The 18,454-nt window shown below is 37.9% G+C and overlaps 1 protein-coding gene across 3 annotated transcripts in view; it reads right to left on the minus strand.

The window, feature by feature from the left end:
• Window positions 1-4,393: 4,393 nt before the first annotated feature.
• mfsd11 (major facilitator superfamily domain containing 11) overlaps window positions 4,394-18,454 on the minus strand; it is a 35,064-nt gene continuing 21,003 nt past the window's right edge. For 2 of the 3 annotated variants that reach the window (XM_041216575.1, XM_041216572.1), the window contains exons 5-13: window positions 14,224-14,320; window positions 12,558-12,616; window positions 11,179-11,323; window positions 10,190-10,227; window positions 7,648-7,713; window positions 6,902-7,027; window positions 6,618-6,804; window positions 5,208-5,343; window positions 4,394-5,017 (exon numbers count right to left, since the gene is read on the minus strand). In XM_041216575.1, the coding sequence (XP_041072509.1) occupies window positions 4,856-5,017; window positions 5,208-5,343; window positions 6,618-6,804; window positions 6,902-7,027; window positions 7,648-7,713; window positions 10,190-10,227; window positions 11,179-11,323; window positions 12,558-12,616; window positions 14,224-14,320 (1,016 nt within the window). In that variant the 3' untranslated portion in view covers window positions 4,394-4,855. Of the gene's footprint in view, window positions 5,018-5,151; window positions 5,344-6,617; window positions 6,805-6,901; window positions 7,028-7,647; window positions 7,714-10,189; window positions 10,228-11,178; window positions 11,324-12,557; window positions 12,617-14,223; window positions 14,321-18,454 lie in introns of all 3 variants that reach the window. The other variant, XM_041216573.1, reaches the window with a different exon arrangement.

Raw genomic sequence — 18,454 nt, forward strand, 5'->3', positions numbered from 1 at the left:
GAACCCTTTGCTTTACAAGACCCACACATCAACTTTAAATAATCAAGGCCATTCAAGAAACCACAAGCCTGCCATGTGGGAGACTAGAAATTATAAATCAGAGACTTAAGTAACCATTCTCTGTAAAAGTGCACTACCTTTAACTGTATCCCCAATCTTTGGTATGTGCACGTTGCAGGAGACTGAATGCATGATGTTGCGTGAATTCAGGGTAAGCGTGTAAGAATAAATACCCTTTGTTTTAACTCTCGAAAGCTTGCTGCTGGATTATTTAATTTGTGTAAGCACCCCAAGGGTAAGAAAAGACTTTTGTCTTTCCATACGAAATATACTGATTACAGACATTAAGAGAGTACATACATTTTGTCTGTGCCAGACGTCAGCTTAAGCTCAATTAGTTCACATATTTGCTGTCATACGTTCCAGCTCCACTTCAGAACTTCAACACAGGCCTGGAATTTCCCTAATGTACACAATCTGCATCCATTCCAACAATGTCATATTACACTCAAATTTCTTGCCAATCTAATTAAAATCGTAAAAATGGACACAAATCAGCATGAGCAATCAATGCCTAAGGAAAGCACTGACTTAATTTCATATATTTCTTAATGAATGAAAATTGAAATTTTAACACATTTCACCATCATTTATGCATACTAGGTACACATTTATAAAGGTACAGTCAGAAAAGCTTCTCAATTTTTAATGTGACTTAATTTTATGTCATTAAATGCGTTGTAAGAAACAAAATAATATGTAGGTATCCAAGAGAGTAAATTTAAACAAAAACTCAAAACATTTCAATCAAGTATCAATAAAAATAATTTTTCTGCTGTAGCTGAAAATTTTGCACTTTTAAAAAGAGCCTCGGAGTGATCACAATTGCAGAAAACTAACAAAGGAGGCACTGTAAATCTGGCCAAATTCCCGGTTTATCAGAGGAAAGGTTAATAGCCATAAATGATAGTGGAGATTTGGGAGTGATGTTGTTACGCATTTAACTCACTTGTGCCCAAAGTTCTGTGATCTTTGTGTCCTGGATACTTTTGTCGCTGGATACAAATATGGAGAAAATTTAAGGCCGTAATCTGAGATAACACAACAGCATAGTATTGAGCTGCTGGATGAAAAGCCAAAAGAGGCCCTCATCTATCCATTTCAGTGGTTTATGAAATTAAGATCCCATTGCACTATTCAAAAGGTGGGAATTCGTCCAATACCCTCTTTCAACCATAGAATAAAATATCTATTCATTCCAGACACTCAGATTTGTGGAACCTTTGTACATTTGCCTATATAGTGGAATGCTTTGGGTCTTTTGAGAGAAGTGATACAGCATGCCAAAACTTCAATTTCTTTCTTTCAAAAGTTTCCAATCCTATATTCAACCATCAGTGGCACTAATTTTCAGTTTCAAAATAGATGGAATTACTGAAGGCAGTTTAAAACAAAATACACAATTAAATTTTAGTCAGACACTAAATTAGTGGCCCTCTCGATTACTTTGGGAGTTAACAATTATGAAAGTTGCCATGTACAGAGCAATAGGCCAACAAGGGTGACAAACATCAAAAGAACTAATCAGTGTATAAGGTCCTGGAATTTTTGCCTTCTAGGTAGTTCAGAAAATTAACAAAATGATGTTGATTGCTGCACTGTTTTCATGCTCAAAATTAAAGCATCTCTAAGACAAACAGAAAATAATTCAAGTTGAATTAATCTTTACAAACTCTGAATTAAGTTAACAAGGGTACTAAGTGACAAAACATGTAGAAGTTTCAAATGTAGAAGATATTGTTCCCCCTCTAATTAAAGGAAAATTGATGATTGAAAATGTAAAAAAAATAAACACCAGCTCAATTTGACAATATTCTGGCTCGGCATTTATACTGAGTAAAGTGCAGAAAAATGAAAACAGCTGAAATTTCCCTCGTTCTTTTTTATTCGTCCAGTGGTTATCAAATATGAAAGCCTAAGGATGCACAATATACAACCCAAATTAAAATTCTAATAATTAAAAACCTGGGTGAGCCACTGACAGTAGAGACCAGTTTCAATGCTGATAGCTTGGAAAAAAAGTTAAAACTCTTGCATTTATATCACAACCCCACATCTCAGTGCTTCGTAGCCAAAGTCAATGAAATAGTCACTGTTGTAATGCAGATAATAGCATCCAATTTGCACACAGCAAGGTTCCATAAACAGCAATGTGATAATGACCAAGTAATATGCTTTTAGGGATGGTTTGAGGGTTAAATATTGGTCATTAAGACATGTGGCGAACTTTTGTTCTTCTTCGAAATAATGCTACGGGATCTTTTTCTTTCACCTTGAAAGGTTAACTCCATACCTCAATGATGACATCGCTGATGGTGCAGCATTTGCACAGATTTTGTGCTCAAGTCTCTGGCATGGGGCTTCAATCCACAACCATCTGAATCAGATGTGAGAATCCTATCAATGAACCACAGCTATTGCTCTTACCTGAAGCACTCCTCAGTGGGGGGGGGGGGGGGGGGGGTGTTGCTTAATCACCCTCCATAGGAGAGAATGCAAAAATCAGCTGCCTGTTGTCACACTGGATTCAACCAGATGTATGAATTCAACCAGCTATGTCAATTGAATTAAAGGTTCCCAACTTCCATCAATCTACAGCCATCTTTTGTCGTGACATATTGTCAATGCCCTTGACAATAAATAACGCATGAGTGTTGCATTCATACCTACAAAATCAACGTGCAATGGCTTTAATTTACAGTTAATTTTCATCCCTTATTTGTTTTTATTATTCCACCCACAGTGTATAAAAGGTGAGACAAAGCTATTCCTTGACAAATCTATTTTCATTTGAATACTTGCCACTTGTGACAGACATCATAAATAATTTAACATGTTTTACTGTCATAAAGCAATTTAAAATTGGTTAAAATACAAACAAAAATCAAACACATTAATCTCAACAAGTTCTGGCCAGTGATTAAAACAGAAAAGTTTGTGTCTTGATCATTCTACATGAGCATCAAATGCACAACTGTACACTCTTCAGTTTAGATCAGTGTTACATGTTCCAACATTACAGCATTATCTTAACATAAAAGCCTAACTATTTCGAATAGACAACTGATTTAGGGATACTGAACTAGTTTTACAGTCAGCCACTCATTGTGGAATGCACTTAGTGATCAATTATTGTCAAAATAAGTTTGCACCCAATATGGAATATCTTTCTTTCAAAAAAAAACTACTAGACTCACTTTAGTATTTGGCAAACACTAGAAACTGATTATTAAAAATGGGATCAAAAATTAGCTTTCATTGGTATAATGATCCATCAATTCAATAAGAGTGCTTAAAAAGTAAACAGCAGGAAAACTCAAAATTTAAACTCTTGTTCACTTCCTGATTCAACCTTAGTTCAAAGCAAAGCTTCTTTGTTGATCTCTACCTAACTATTCAGCAGTATGTAATCAGGAAAAAGAAACATTCCTTCCAGACGGATAAAATAACTGGGGGTTGCTGACAACTTGCGCCTACGTCAAATCCTGAACATTTGAACATCATCACAAACGCACTAGAACATTGATCATTTTGTTGTTAAATCATTTCAGTTCTAGTCACAATTATTACTAACCATGAAATGGTTATATTACCACTTAAGCCCATCACAGTGGAATTACTCATGCAAAACATGCTTTTACATGAGAGAACATAATAATCACAATTGGAAATAATTGCCATAAAAATATTTAGTCTTACAGAATGTAAAATATTAACAATACAAAGAAGAATGTCTAGTCAACAAATTTTACAGTAGCTGTCATTAGTGTTGCAATGATTTGAAACATTATGCTTCAGTTAGTTAGTTGGTAATTCTGATGTAGTACCAACTGTTAAAAAAGAGAAACTATAAGGTCACCAACTTGAAGCAGGGCAAAATAAGAACTTCCTAACAACGATTCTCTTCCATTTCATAAATAAGTCTCATCCAAAAGCATGAGAAGTTTCTTAAAGTCTGTGAGTCACAAACAAAATTGGGGGAGGCGGTGGCATTGTCACTAGATCAGTATTCCAGGGTAATGCTCTGGGGGCCCAGGTTCGAAGCCCACCACGGCAGATGGTGAAATTTGAATTCAATAAAAATCTGGAATTAAAAGTCTAATGATGACCATGAAACCATTGCCAATTGTTGTAAAAACCCATCTGGTTCACTAACGTCCTTTAGGGAAGGAAATCTGCTGTCCTTACCTGGTCTAGCCTACATATGACTCCAGACCTACAGCAATGTGGTTGACTCTTAAAAAGTGCCCTCTGAACAAGGGCAATTAGGGATGGGCAATAAATGCTGACCTAGCCAGCATTGCCCAGTTCCCATGAATGAATGAATAAAAAATAGCATGTTCTACTTTAATGAAATCTAATTGTAATGGGTCAATAAGATTTGGCAATTAATGATAACTTGGATCTGAAATAACACTCTGCAATATTACCAGGAAAATGCTGAAAACAGTATTTCAATTCCGAGTAGTTCAATATTTTAGAGCATTCAGATTTAGTTGGTGCAGCAGATTTCTAGAAGTTCAGAATTTTAATGTTGTGCAGCAAAAATATTCAGCAAAAAATTCCACTAGCCCTCCAGTGGCTGGCTTCAGGTTAGCTTATTTTATTGGCTCCATTACAATCCCTCCAGCTATAACTTTCTGCTACATTATTCTGTCTGAACAATGTTTTTCGGAAAATTTTCACACAGCAAAATTAAAATTCTCAAAAAATGTTAGCAAAATTGGTATTTAAGAATAAATCTAAGATTTAAAAAATTACATTCAATTGCATCTTATAAAAGCTGGTTTCTTGATTAAATGCGTTCATAACTGAAACCACGAGAATGCAGTTCTGCCTTCCACTCCACTAGGACGAAAGAGATTGCGCCAAAGAATCCAGCCACACCAAGGATAAGCAGCTGCCACTCGAGCAGTAGATAATTACTGTAGCCAAATGCTATTGCTGCACTGATAGACTGGTGGAGGGGGAAAAATAACATTCAGTGACTGAATTGCTAAATAGATTCTTCAATGTATAGAATAAACAAAATTTTTAAAAACATTGAATATGAAATCATTCTTTATACTACTAAAATTCATATTACATAACTGTTTATGAGTTGCCTTTGCGTCATGCACATGCACGAGAAAGCTCTTCATTCTTACTTGCACAAACTTGAAGACAGCAAATGCAGGGGCACTTTCTTCAGAATGCATAAATCCCACAATACTGAGGAGCTGCGTGTTAAAACAGCTGTCACCTAGTCCCAGAAGGAAACTACAAACCATAGCGATGATTTTGCTGTGGAACAAAATGACAAATTATGAGCTGGGAAATTCATGAATGAAACACAAAAACTTTAGTATATATCTATCACTTTAATTCTGTAGAAATTTTAACTGCTGTTTGGTCAATGAGAGAAATAAGATAAAACTAATTGTTTTTCAACTAGTTTAGTCCCATGCATACAAGCAAGCTTTGAAAAAGGTAAAAAGCCAACCTATTTCTGGTAAACAGTCAGGAAAAGGAAGCCAAAAAGCAGGTTCTCAGCATATTCTTTATATTAGAACAGGAGACCTGTTCCAAAGAGTAGTCAGTGAAAATCACATCCAACTGGTTATATTCTGGCCAGATTCAGTTTAATGTTTATCTCTGGTCATGAAGAGATATTAATGTGTATAATGTTATTGGAAATTATTTTTAAATTGGACTTGTAGTAGGGTCTGTGTCTATGTGTGGTAATTGGATCAAAGCCAGCTAGTCTGGGTGCTTTGATGTATAGTAATTTGAGATGTTAATTAGATAAACAGAAGGCTAGAAAAAGTACACTTGCATTTGTTGAATAAACCATTCAAAAGAAGGGAGTAAAACCTTGCACCCAGCTAAGAGATGCCAAGCAATGCGTTTATATTACTAATAAAATTGGTGCTATGCAAGGGGTTTTATTGTTAAAAGAGGTAGGGTTCAAGACCTAGTGATACAATGAGAATTTACATTCAAAGGGAAGGCTAGGTCTAAGCAGAAAGGAGTTTTGTATATGCAGGTCAGAGGCATCCAAGATCTAATCAGCCTGTAAGCCAACAACTGTCTGCAAAGGAACCAAATTGCAAGGGACCTCATTTTGAATTCATAAGGTTAAATGTGCTTTGCCTGGTGTCTGTTTAAAGTCTATGGGTTATTGTTGCCTTAATGAAGCTTTGTCTGGGAGTGATTAATTCGGGGACTAGTTTAAAAGTTATTGTGGTAGTAATTTTTAGACATATGTATGTGTTTAATTTCTTGTTAAATTAATAAATGTTTAATTTAGTTTATATAAAAAAAACCTCTTGAGGCTTGGTGATTTCATTCCTGAATTCAGAGCTGCATCTCAAAAATGCCAATTGAAAATATAGGTTAAGGCATTTGTTCAAGTTTCCCTCTGGGATTTAAACAACTCAGCCTTTACCAACCGCTGTGTCATAACAATCCATGTTCTCTTAATTGTAGGTTTAGTAGCATTTCTCAAATAATCAGTTCCCTAAACAAATTAATTCCCTAGTGACAAGCAGAAGCACAAATCAAAATATATGACTAACCTTGGAATTAAATAAGAAACTCTATTTGTCCCTTCATCAGGAACAATTGGTGCATCCCCTGGTACATTTAAGAATATCAGATAGAAGGCTATCATGTGAGTTAATAAACCCAGAAGAACTACAGGGTTCCTGCCAATGCCGAGATACTTGCTGAGGAATTTGTTCAATAAACCAAAAGTTGCACCACCTAGAAATAAAAATTTACAAACCAAAGTCAATGTAATTGTTTAATATAAGCAGATTTCAATATTTAATAATTAATGCAACTGCAAATGATCACAAACCTATGATTTCTCCAACACCAATGAAGATGCCAGATAAACCAATCAGGCTTTTGGCTTCATTCCCAAAGCGATTTGTTGCCCCCAAACAGGTTCCATAGACCCCACTGAAAAAGGTTAGCTCAAAACCTAGAAAAGAAACAATTCAACATTTTCACTGACTCAATCTCTGCCTTAGCTCTTGCTTAAACTCTGAAGCATAAGTAATTTTATCATTTAGCTTCCTCGCATTAACTAACTAGTCTTTTTGCTGTACCACCAGTCAACCAGCTAGCAAATTAACAACACTTGTATGGTGCAGGATAGATCCACGTCATTTCACATCATAGCATTACCAAGCATTAGAAGTGCACAGCTGAGCACATGCATCCTCCAGAGGTTGGTTATGCAACACGATTGTAGGCCCAAGATGTTTGCTCTAGCCTCCCTCTTGCTGGGAATACGGTGATGTTTTAAATTGAACAGGAACTAAACGTTTGTAATCGATAAAATTGTAACAGAATCATCCTTAAAGTCTTTATTTTTAATGGATATAACTTCTTCACAATATTAATGATTGAAAAAATGTTGTTCACTCTGTATAAAAGAACATTTTGAAAAATGTAACTAGGGAATTAATTTGATTTACAACATGCAAAAATAATTGAACTGAAGCAATCAAAACTTAAAAAAAGAATTTTTGACAAGCAAAATCTCATATCTACACAAACTCCTTTATTAGATTTATCTGACTTCTGGGAGTATCTTACCAGTGTAAGCAATAGTAATACTTAGTAGCAGCATATCTTTGGTGAAGAATATACGGATTGCACTTCCTATTATAGAAAGAAAATTCTCATTAACACAATAAAAGATTTTAAGAAAGTTCTAGTAATTTACTAAAAAACTGGCTACTTACACATGTACATCTAGGGCAGAATTGTAATGAAACTGACCAACTTGCAATGGGGAGGCCTGAAGCAGGTCAGGTACTCGTTTCTCAAAGAAGTGGGCTTTGCCTTGGTTGTTAAACCCAGCTATATATTCCATTTTTCACATACATGAATTTCTGCTTTCTCTCCTTGCAGGAGAAGAGAGCCCACAACTCCAGGGAGAGGCAGAGGACTGGGGGTGGTCAATCATGGCCACATTAGCCACTGCAGTGCAACAGGCCTTGGAGATCAAATGGTGGGCTTCATAGCTGTTGGTGATAGAGACAGGAGTCTCACAGACATAGGGTGACAAAATTAAATATCACACGGTCACTTAGCGCACAATGGGGAGGCGGTGGCATAGTGTAATGTCACTGAATGAGTGATCCAGAGGTCCAAGTTAGTGCTCTGGGGAACAGGATTTCAAATCCCACAATGGCAGCTGGTGGAATTTAGATTCAATTAGTAAATCTGGAATTACCACCTGCCTTCACCACCCTGCCTCAACTGATGAATCAATACCCCTCCATGTTGAACAATAATTGGAAGAAGCACTAAGGTCAAGTGCACAGAATGTACTTTGGGTGGGGGACTTCAATGTCCGTCATCAAGAGTGGTTCAGTTGCAACAATAGTGACCAAGCTAGCTGGGTCCTGAAACTGATAGCCGCTAGACTAGGTCTGTGGCAGGTGGTGAGGGAACCAGAGGGAAATCCTACTTGGCCTTGTCCTCAGCCTTCTACCTGTCATAGATGCATCTGTCCACGACAATACTAGTAGGAATGACCACCTCACAGTCCTTGCGGAAATGAAGTCTCATCTTCATATTGAAGATACTCTTCATGTTGTATGGCACTTCCGCCATGCAAAAAGGAATAGGTTTAGAACAGATTTAGCAATTCAAAACTGGGCATCCATGAGACACTGTAGGCCATCAGCAGCAGAATGGTACTCACCCACAACCTATAACCTCATGGCCCATCATATCCCGCACTCTACCTTTGGCATCAAGCCAGGGGATCAATGAAAAGTGCAGGAGGGCATGGCAGGAGTAGCACCAGGCATACCTAAAAATGAGGTGTCAACTTGGTGAAGTTACAACACAGGACTATCTGCACGCCAAACAGAGTGAGCAGCAAGTGATAAACAGGGCTAAGCAATCCCACAACCAATGGATCCAATCTAAGCTCTTCAGCCCTGCCATATCTAGTTGTGAACGGTGGTGATCAATTAAACAATTAGCTGAAGAAGGTGATTCCACAAACATTGCCATCTTCAATGATGAGAGAGCCCAGCACATCGCTGCAAAAGACAGGGCTAAAGCATTTACAATCATTTTTGGCCAGATGTGCTGAGTAGATGATCCAGCTCAGCCACCTCCTTCAGCTAGTTTGATTCACTCCATGCACTATCAAGGAACAGCTGAAAGCACTGGGCTACTAAAAAGGCTATGGGCATTGACAACATTTCAGCAATAACGCTGAAGACTTGTGCTTCAGAATGAGCGGTGACTCTATCCAAGCTGTTCCAGTACAGCTACAACACTGGCATCTATCCAGCAACATGGAAAATTTCCCAGGTTTGTCCTGTCCACAAAAAGCAGGATAAATTCAACCTGGTCAATTACCAGGATCTGAGTGGCCCTGGCAAAACCCAAAATGTGCAGCAGTAAGCAGGTTATTGCTGAGCAAGTGCTGCTTGATAGCACTGTTGAATTTCTCTTCCAAGTACCTTGAAGCATACTAATTGATAGCAGGGATATTGGCTGATAGCTTGATGGCAATTTTGGATCTTTGCCTGGTTTGGGGAGACCGATGATTTTAGACATGTGCCAGGATTTTGGCAGTCTTCCCTCACATATGACCCTTGTAAACAATTGGGCCAACCAGCAGCAGGTTCGTGGACCCAGGCTTTTTAGGAAATCAGTGCAGAACTAAGTCATAAAGTCCAAGATGGATGAAATGACTTCCAAAAAGCTGGAAATCACCTTTAGAGCAGTGAAACACAGTCTTGGAAAAGCAGCTATACAGTTTTGCTCTTTAAAGTCTTTCCAGCCTGTCATTTTCAGAAAACAATCATTTTCTATGATCCTACCTTCTTGACCCTGGCAAGTTTCACACAGCTTGGGGGACCTGTGCACACACTGTTAAAGCCAGAATGTTAGGTAGCAGAATTAACTGGCTCCTAATATATTACAGAGTCGACATCTCCACAGGGTGATTTCAGTGCCCCTCCAAATGCACCACAGTGAAAGCCAGAAGTGAGTGAAGCATGTTAGGTTTCTGATAAGCCAGCATATTTTTTGGATTTAACTGCCCGCCTGTACCTGTGACCACACCGCCCCTTGCCAGTTAAAAATTTGTCCATAAAAACATGCTTACGAAATGCATCTATTGCTTGTGATCGTTGTTCTTGAGGTCTGTAAACAATGCGAAACAATTTGTTAATCACCAGAGAAATCTAACTACTACTGAGCCCCACAGAATTAGTTAAATGGTTAATATTTAATATTCAGATTGATAGGCATTTCCAATTGGATCGGTTCAACTTAAGCAGGACTCTCATCTTGTGCATAGCACAAGGCTGCATTGGTTACAAAATGTCACCCTTACTTGCTGTTTAATATGGATAAATTATCAAGAGGTGAAAGTTATTGAATTTCTTTTAATCTACTTTTGACACAAATTCAAGCTAACCCAACCTTAACCTATAACATGCCACACAAATTGAAATGTTGGTGAATGCGGAAAAAGAAATTAAAACTAGAGATTAGTTCATTGCTATGCAAGAAGAAATTAGTTTCAACAAATACATTAATTTGTGTTCATGAATGTGCTGAAGCTAAATAAATTTTTGTGAAGGAATTAAACTCCTTTGCTCATGCATAAAGTAACCAACTTGGCTTATCCTGAACTGTTACTTAAATGACAAACCGATTCAGATAAAGATAACGTCAGAAGCACTGAACAACAATATTGGATCGGTGATAGAAAGGGAGGTGGTGATTTACTGCAGGGGTGCTGAAAGGCCAGTAAATGTCATTCTGGTTCTTATGCCCTGGCAATCCAGCTCTACACATGAGTGCTTTTCTTGCCCACCTGAAGTTTTGGAAAGGTTTGTATGTATATTAAGGGGAATGTGGTGGTTTTCAACATTGCATCATATGCACTTGATGCCTATTAAGTAAATAAATTAAAATAAACTTGCACATTCCCAATTTACAGCCTCAAGTTCAATGCATCTCTACAGAATCTCTCCAGTACATGCACACACAAATAAAAAGGAAAAATTAAACCTATGAATTTCCCAATATAACAAATAGTAGAATTGCTCATCATAGCCTCTATTTAAAAAACAAAAACAAACTCACTGAAGTACAGTATCAGACTCATCATCACATCTGTCTTCTTCTGCAGCCAAAACCTCTGAAGCAGGTTTCCTTATAAGTAAAAATAGGACACTTCCCACTCCACTAATTACAGTTAGTGCAGTAAAAACGGTCCTCCGGTTATGATCTGAAAAGACCAAAAAAGAAAGATTAGTATGAAATTATTAAACTGCTAAAACAGAGAAATAGGGGAAGAGTGCATTTATGAACTTAGGGGAAACGAACAAGACAACAAGATGGCTCTACAAAGTAGGGAGGGATGGGTGAAGATGGGATACAGTAATTCCATAAAGAGACACGGGGGAAGAATATTGCACGATTGTGGGAGGAGGATGGCAAAGGCAAATAAAGTGCAGCTAAGAAAGAAGAGGGAGAAGATAGATAGACTGCCTCTGTGAAGGAGGAATGGAACTAGGAAGGGGGAGAACTCAGTGCTAACATAGTTATAGAGACAAAGTTAAGATCATAGAATTTAATAATTTTACAAAAGGAAATATGAATATTAAAAAGGTTGAAAATCACCACGCATTGTACTAGAGGGCATTGTGTAAAAGATTAATAGATACTAAGCAAACAGTACTGCAAACCTTTAGAAGATATTTGCTAACCAATAGCCACCAGCTGGTGAGATAATGGATTTGATGCATTAAAGATTATAAATACAGAAGCAGTGTCAATCTGCACAGCCCGCAGCCATTTGGCCCATCTAGTCCATGCCTACATAGTATATGCAGCACCATTTTGAAGCAGCACTACATTTATAAATTTTTAGCCCCATATTACTTAAAACATCCCCAAACAGTTACTGCATTCTGGTTGCATCCCATACTCCAATAATGTCATGCTCCTGTAAGGATGTACAAAAACTTGTGCTTCAACATAAAAATGGGGTTAATCCATTAGTATGTGTCAGGGTCAACACTGGAGAAGCTAATAGTGCCAGTGTCCGGGCAAAAATATATTTTTAAAAAAGTAAGCACAGCAAGTACCGAGAATTGTGGAGAGTAGACAGTGCGACATAGCACAATGCTAACAAAAATTCAGTTTTACATCAATGTGATAGATGAAGATAGTCAATAATGAATGGATGACCTTTCATTAGTTCCCAAGAGTGTTCCTTTAATATCTATTGTGAAATGTTACAGGTGGTGCATGGAACAGCATTTGTGCAATGAAGTTTGTCTCTCGTTATTAATTGAGAAAGTAATTTTTAATATTCATAATCAATAAAAAGGCAAAGCACCAAAACAAGCAAAACTCTAAATCTGTTGGTTATTAAGTACCAATACTCTGCAATAAGATACTTTCTTTGGCTCAGTTCTACTTGCATATGCTCAGTAGAGGTTTTGGATGAAACTGACCTGAGATATGCTTTTCTCCTTTCCAGGCAAGATATATATAAAGATTTCCAAACAAAAGACTAGAGAAAGAAAAGGGATGATTATATTTCCACTGAATAAAAACAGGCCACTTATTGTAACTGAACTAATGATTATTATAATAATAGTTAAAATAGATGAATTAATTGAAACTAGATGTGACTAAAACACAGGCAAATTCAAATAACATTTTAGGTAATTTTATTGTACCAGAAGCAGCATTATTTTACCGTTCTAACTTAGAGGGTACAGTTCCAAATGCAGCAACTGCTCTCTAGAACTTCACCCAAAGGACAAAACTTAGGAACAAAAAAAGAAATTAGCTTGCTGAGCAAGACATCGGTGTGTGTGTGTGTGTGTGTGTGTGTCAGAGATTTGTTTGCGTCACGCTGTTCCGTTGATTTCCTGAGGGCAGGCAGCACCATGGGTTGCTCCCTGCCTGGCATACTTCAATTATATCAAGGGAGAACATAGCGCTCACTGTGCCACTGCTTGCCTGGGGAATCAATATAAGTCACACAAACATTTCTTCCCCCACTGTATAAGACAAGGTTTGATAATAAACCTTGAAACTTTATTATTTAGTATTGAAACATTAGGAAAGGAAAACAGAACTGATTTAGAAATATATTTTAAACTACACAAGAATGCATATCCCAGTGTTTGATCAGATCACAATATGGATATGCTAGCATCTATTTGAACATATTGCATCTAGCTAAGTCCAACACTGTATATGGGTACAAGTAGTCTGCAAAATAGTTCACCATTTGAATTGTTTAGGTCAAACTCAGTTTTATGAAATATATCAAGATGACAACAAAAGGCATCACAGTTGAGCATCAAGTGTATGCCATGAGAAGCTGAATTTAGAAGGATACCAAATCACAAGTATTTTAAGATTAAGAAATTATCTAAAAAGCTTATTCTGTAAGGTTTGCTGGGTCATCATTAGCAAATATAGATACAAATTACAATAGGAATCTACAATTCTGTTGAGTTCAGATTTTGGAATTCTATAATCATCTTTCCCCATACCATCAACTTCATATACCCGCTCCCAAAAAAATCTTGTTTTACAAAACAACATGAGGAACATTTTTAAAAGAAAGGACACTGCGTTTTAAATGCTTCAGTTTCTGTAACTTTTAAATACTTATGAGCTATTTGAACTTAAACATTCAACTTTCAGTATGGAAATGTAATGGCTGTCAATGTTTGTTGGAAAATACTATTCCCAAGTCTGTACAGCCCATTAAAAACATTACAAATCTCACTAATTAGCAAAGATCAGTCAGAAAGCAAATTGGAGTGCTATGTTCATATAATATATTCAAGTTTTAAAACTTAAAAATGGTTGAAACAGGGAAGGAGGGCTGGGGGAAAAAATGTCCAAAAAGAGCAGCAAGAAGTATTAGTAAGTTCACAGATTTATATGTATTACAACATAAACCAATAAGTATACATTAAAAGTTTCACCTCCACATGATTGGCACTTGGATGCATAATCCCATATTTAAATAGAAAACATGAGGAGAAGTGAAAAGCTCCCAGCCTTGAAATATCTCTACAATGCACACATTTATTCCTCTAAGTAGAGTTCAGAAATGCTGTGCTCTAGTTTGTAAAGTTAATTTTTAGTAAATACCTAAATTGTAAGAGAGCCCAAAATATACCACTGTTTCTTCCAATAGTGTTTTCATCGGAGTTCACTGTCAAACAGTTGCCTTGTGCCGTCCATATCACTGAAAAGAAATAAGGATCAGAAATGTTCAAGCATTGGAACAATCATCTCTATCACACAATACCCCTTTCCCCTTCTTGAGCAAGCAAAGGAGATGCTACATCTTCACTTTTACCTCCTTCCTTCTCACTGACCTAGGCCTCAATCACTGCTTCCAGGTGAAACAGCAATTTATTTGTACTCCTTTCAATTTAATATACTGTATTCTCTGCTCATGATGCAATCTTCTCTACGTTAGAGACACTAAACACAGATTGGGTGATCACTTTACGAAGCATGCCCATTCAGTTCGCAAGCGTGGCCCTGAGCTTCCAGTCACCTATCATTTTGATTCTCAGCTCCATTCCCACTCTGACCTTGCTGTCGTTGGCCTTGGCCTCCTAGATTGCTCCAAGCTCAATGTAACAGTGAGGAACAGTGTTTCGATTAGGCACTTTACAATCTGCTAGACATAATACAGAGTTGAACAAGTTGAGATCATAACTTCTGCTCCCTTTTTTTGTGTTTCTTTTTCATCCCCATCATGGATCAGAAGTCCCCTCTGTGCATGGGCATGGTTTACAGGGCAGCAGGGATCCCCGTGCTTCGAGATGCTTTGGAGACTTGGACAAGCTATAGCAGACACCTCAAAGCACTGGAGAATAACCATCAGTGGTGCCTTTGCAAGATCCTCCAAATTCAGGGGCAAGAAAGACGGTCTAAAAATAGTGCCCTCTCCCAAGCCAACTTGTCCAGCAGCGAGGCACTAATCACTTAAGACCATTTCCAATGGACAGATATGTTGGCCACATGCCTGCCACCAAACTTCCAAATCAACTGCTCTACTCGGAACTTGGTCACGGCAGGAGACTCCCAGGAAGACAGTGAAAACGCTTTAGGGATGTCCTCAAAGCATCCCTAAAGAGGTCAAAGATACCCATTGACTCATGGCTTGTGAGCAACCAAAATGGAGAAGACATGTTCAGGAAGGCATCAAATGCATTGAGGTTCTTTGTTGGGAACGTGAAGTGAAGATGAGGGGTTGGAGAGAGCGCACAAACCTCCAAACAACCTATCTACCCAACACTTCAAGTACTACCTGTCCTATGGCAGAATCTGCAGATTGCATGTTGGACCTATAAGCCATCTCAGAATCCATCAAATATGAGTTTGAGCAAGTCATCCCTGATCCCAAGGGACTGCCTAAGAAAGAGAAGAATAGCCATGGGGAGAGTTTAACAATATCAAAACAGCAATTACACACTGTGCCACTGAAGCCAAACAGTCACTGGCTTCGATGTCACAGACACTAACTGTCCATGGGCGGGAAGTTCACTCCCTGCAGCTGCAGCATCAACAAGTGTAGCCTTGTTTGTTTTGGGATGGCAGCTGTTGGTAATGATCCTGCATTTCTCCATTAACAACTTCTGCAGACATCTTTTGTTTCTATATTTGTCTCAGTACTATCCCACTTCTATCATGCACTCTCTCTTGTCATTTAATTTCTGTCCTCACAGACCTTTCTCTTTTCTTCTTTGCCTCTCCTCCCCACAACCAGTGCCTCCTTTCCCTACCTCTGTACTTGCTTAATACAGAAAAGACTGGAAGCACCCTATGGGCAGAGAAACAGAGTTAACATTTCAGGTCAATGACCTTTCATCAGAACTGGGGAAAGTTAGAAATGTAGTAGATTTTAAGCAGATGAAATGGCAGGGGGGTGCGCAAAGAACAAAAGGGAAGGTCTGTGATAGGATGAAGGACAGAAAAGATTAAATGACAAAGGAGTTGGTGGGTCAGGGCCAAAGTAAGTGATAATGGGACAAACAAAGAAACAAATTATGTGTCTAGAGGAGGTATGAATGGCAGAATGAAGAATGGCTGCTGTTGAAGAGCAAAAACAGGGGAAAAACAAGAGTAAAACCAAAACGTGCAAAGAAAATGGGGGCCAGGGGTTAGACTGAAATTGTTGAACTTGTTGAGCTTGGAAAGCTGTAAAGTGTCTAATCTAGAAAATGAGGTGCTGTTCCTCGAACTTATATTGAACTTCATTTGAAATTTGCATTAAGCCGAGGACAGAGGTCAGAGTGACAGCAAGGTAGGGACTTAAAATGACAGGTGACCTGAAGCTCGGGGTTATGCTTGCTGACTGAAAAAAGGCGCTCCACAAAGCGGTCACCCAATCTGTATTTAGCTTACCCAATGAAATAGAAATGGGTTGGCAGAAATACACATGCTGACTCCAAAGTACACTTTTCTTTGTATGTTTTGGTTTTGCTCGTATTTTCCTGCTATTCTGCAGCTGTTCACCATTCACATCTCCTCAAGACACTTCTCCCATTAACATTCCCTTTGGAACTGTACCATCAACTCTTTTGACATTTAATCTCTCCTGTCACCCAAACCTTCCCTTTTGTTCGTGAAAACCCTTCCCCATTTCACCTGCTTAAAAACCGAATACATTTCGAACTATTTCCAGTTCTGATGAAAGGTAATCAACTGCAATGCCAATTCTGTTTCTCTGTTCACAGATGCTGCCAGACTTGCTGTGTATTTTCAGGATATTGTTTTTATCATTGTAACAAACATCTTAGGCCAGTTTAGTAAAATATTCCAGTGATCATAGTTTATGGGTTACTGAAATGTATGTATTAACTAATTGTTGAAGATCTTAAGAGGAAATCTTACAAAATGTTGTTCAGGTATTTCTGCAAATTAACATAGAGCACTTTCAGATTGACATACATGTGGAACACTCATGGGTTAGGGGGTCAAGATTCAGCAATCTGCGTTTATAATTAGCTTTATATTGCAACAGTTGACATTTATTAATCAGGACTGAGTGTCTGCAATCTGAACATTTAAGAGAATTAGGTGGTGGGAGTCCAGTACAGGGGTACATGTCAATGCACTCAGAGTAACTTTGAATTTTTTTTTTTAATTCATTCAAGATTTGAATTACAAATATATTTCATACAAACTTCAGATCAATATTGTAGTAATTGTGGGGAAGATTTCCTCTGTGACCGACAGAGCAAACTCTTAACCCAGTAATGAAGAGCTGGTTGACAATTATTCCATTGGTACAGAGAGGAAATCTTCCACTTCTGCATTTAGTTTCCTTTTATCAAAGAAAAACATTGCACTTTTTTTTTCAGGCCACATGGGTCAGGCAAATCAAGATCCACTGCTTCAAGGCTCTAAAGTATATGGCTCAAGTCAACTGCTGGAAGCTGAGAGAGAACAGTCCAGTAACCACTCCCTCAGAATTTCCTTCGCTTTCAAAAACTGCTCAACCTTTGTGGGGAAATTAAACCAACGTCCAACCAAATCAATTGTACCAAACATAGATTCCATGTATTGTACCACTGATATGTTTTGAAATATTACATTTGGTTTTACTTTCATCATCTTTGTTATGATTACCATTTCTCAGTTGAAAAGTCAAATGCACGTGACATCTTCATCCTTGGACAATTAAGTTTTCCAGAGTCACCCGAGTAATCCATTTTGTCCTCCCCAAAAGTAGGGCTGCAATAGGAACTTTGATACTGGGGCATTCAGCAATTCAACAGCAAAAGTACAGTTGCAAGCAATGAAGTCTCCAGATATCCACGAATTAAGTTGTAAGGAAAGAATAAGAAAACTGGTAAAATTTGCTGTTGAATTAAAAACTAACTACAAAAAGTGAGTGATCCAACTAAGGTTAAGGTTACAAATGGAACTGACCAGGCAAATTGCTCTTAATGGTGAAGACTTCAAATACCAAGGGACACAAATAAAAATTTGGAAGTTAAGGAGTTCAAAAAAGAAATAGGTGAAACGTTTCACCCAACAGACTTAATTTGAGGAAGCTGCCAAAAATATGAAAGCAAAATGAACAATTTGTTCAGGAATAAAATATCAAAATTCACAGGAAAGACAACTGTCAATCAAAGGGGATCAAAGGTTACGGGGAGAAGGCGGGAGAATGGGGTTGAGAAACTTATCAGCCATGATTGAATGGCGGAGCAGACTTAATGAGCCGAATGGCCTAATTTCTGCTCCTATGTCTTATGGTCAATGAAGGAAGAGAAAATAACAGATTTACCTGTAGCTGCAGTAACTTCAAAGTGTGAGAACAGGGAGGATCATGTGGCTTTAATGAGGATACTTAGAA

Source organism: Carcharodon carcharias, chromosome 22 (assembly GCF_017639515.1).
Source record: "Carcharodon carcharias isolate sCarCar2 chromosome 22, sCarCar2.pri, whole genome shotgun sequence".
NCBI lineage: Eukaryota > Metazoa > Chordata > Chondrichthyes > Lamniformes > Lamnidae > Carcharodon > Carcharodon carcharias.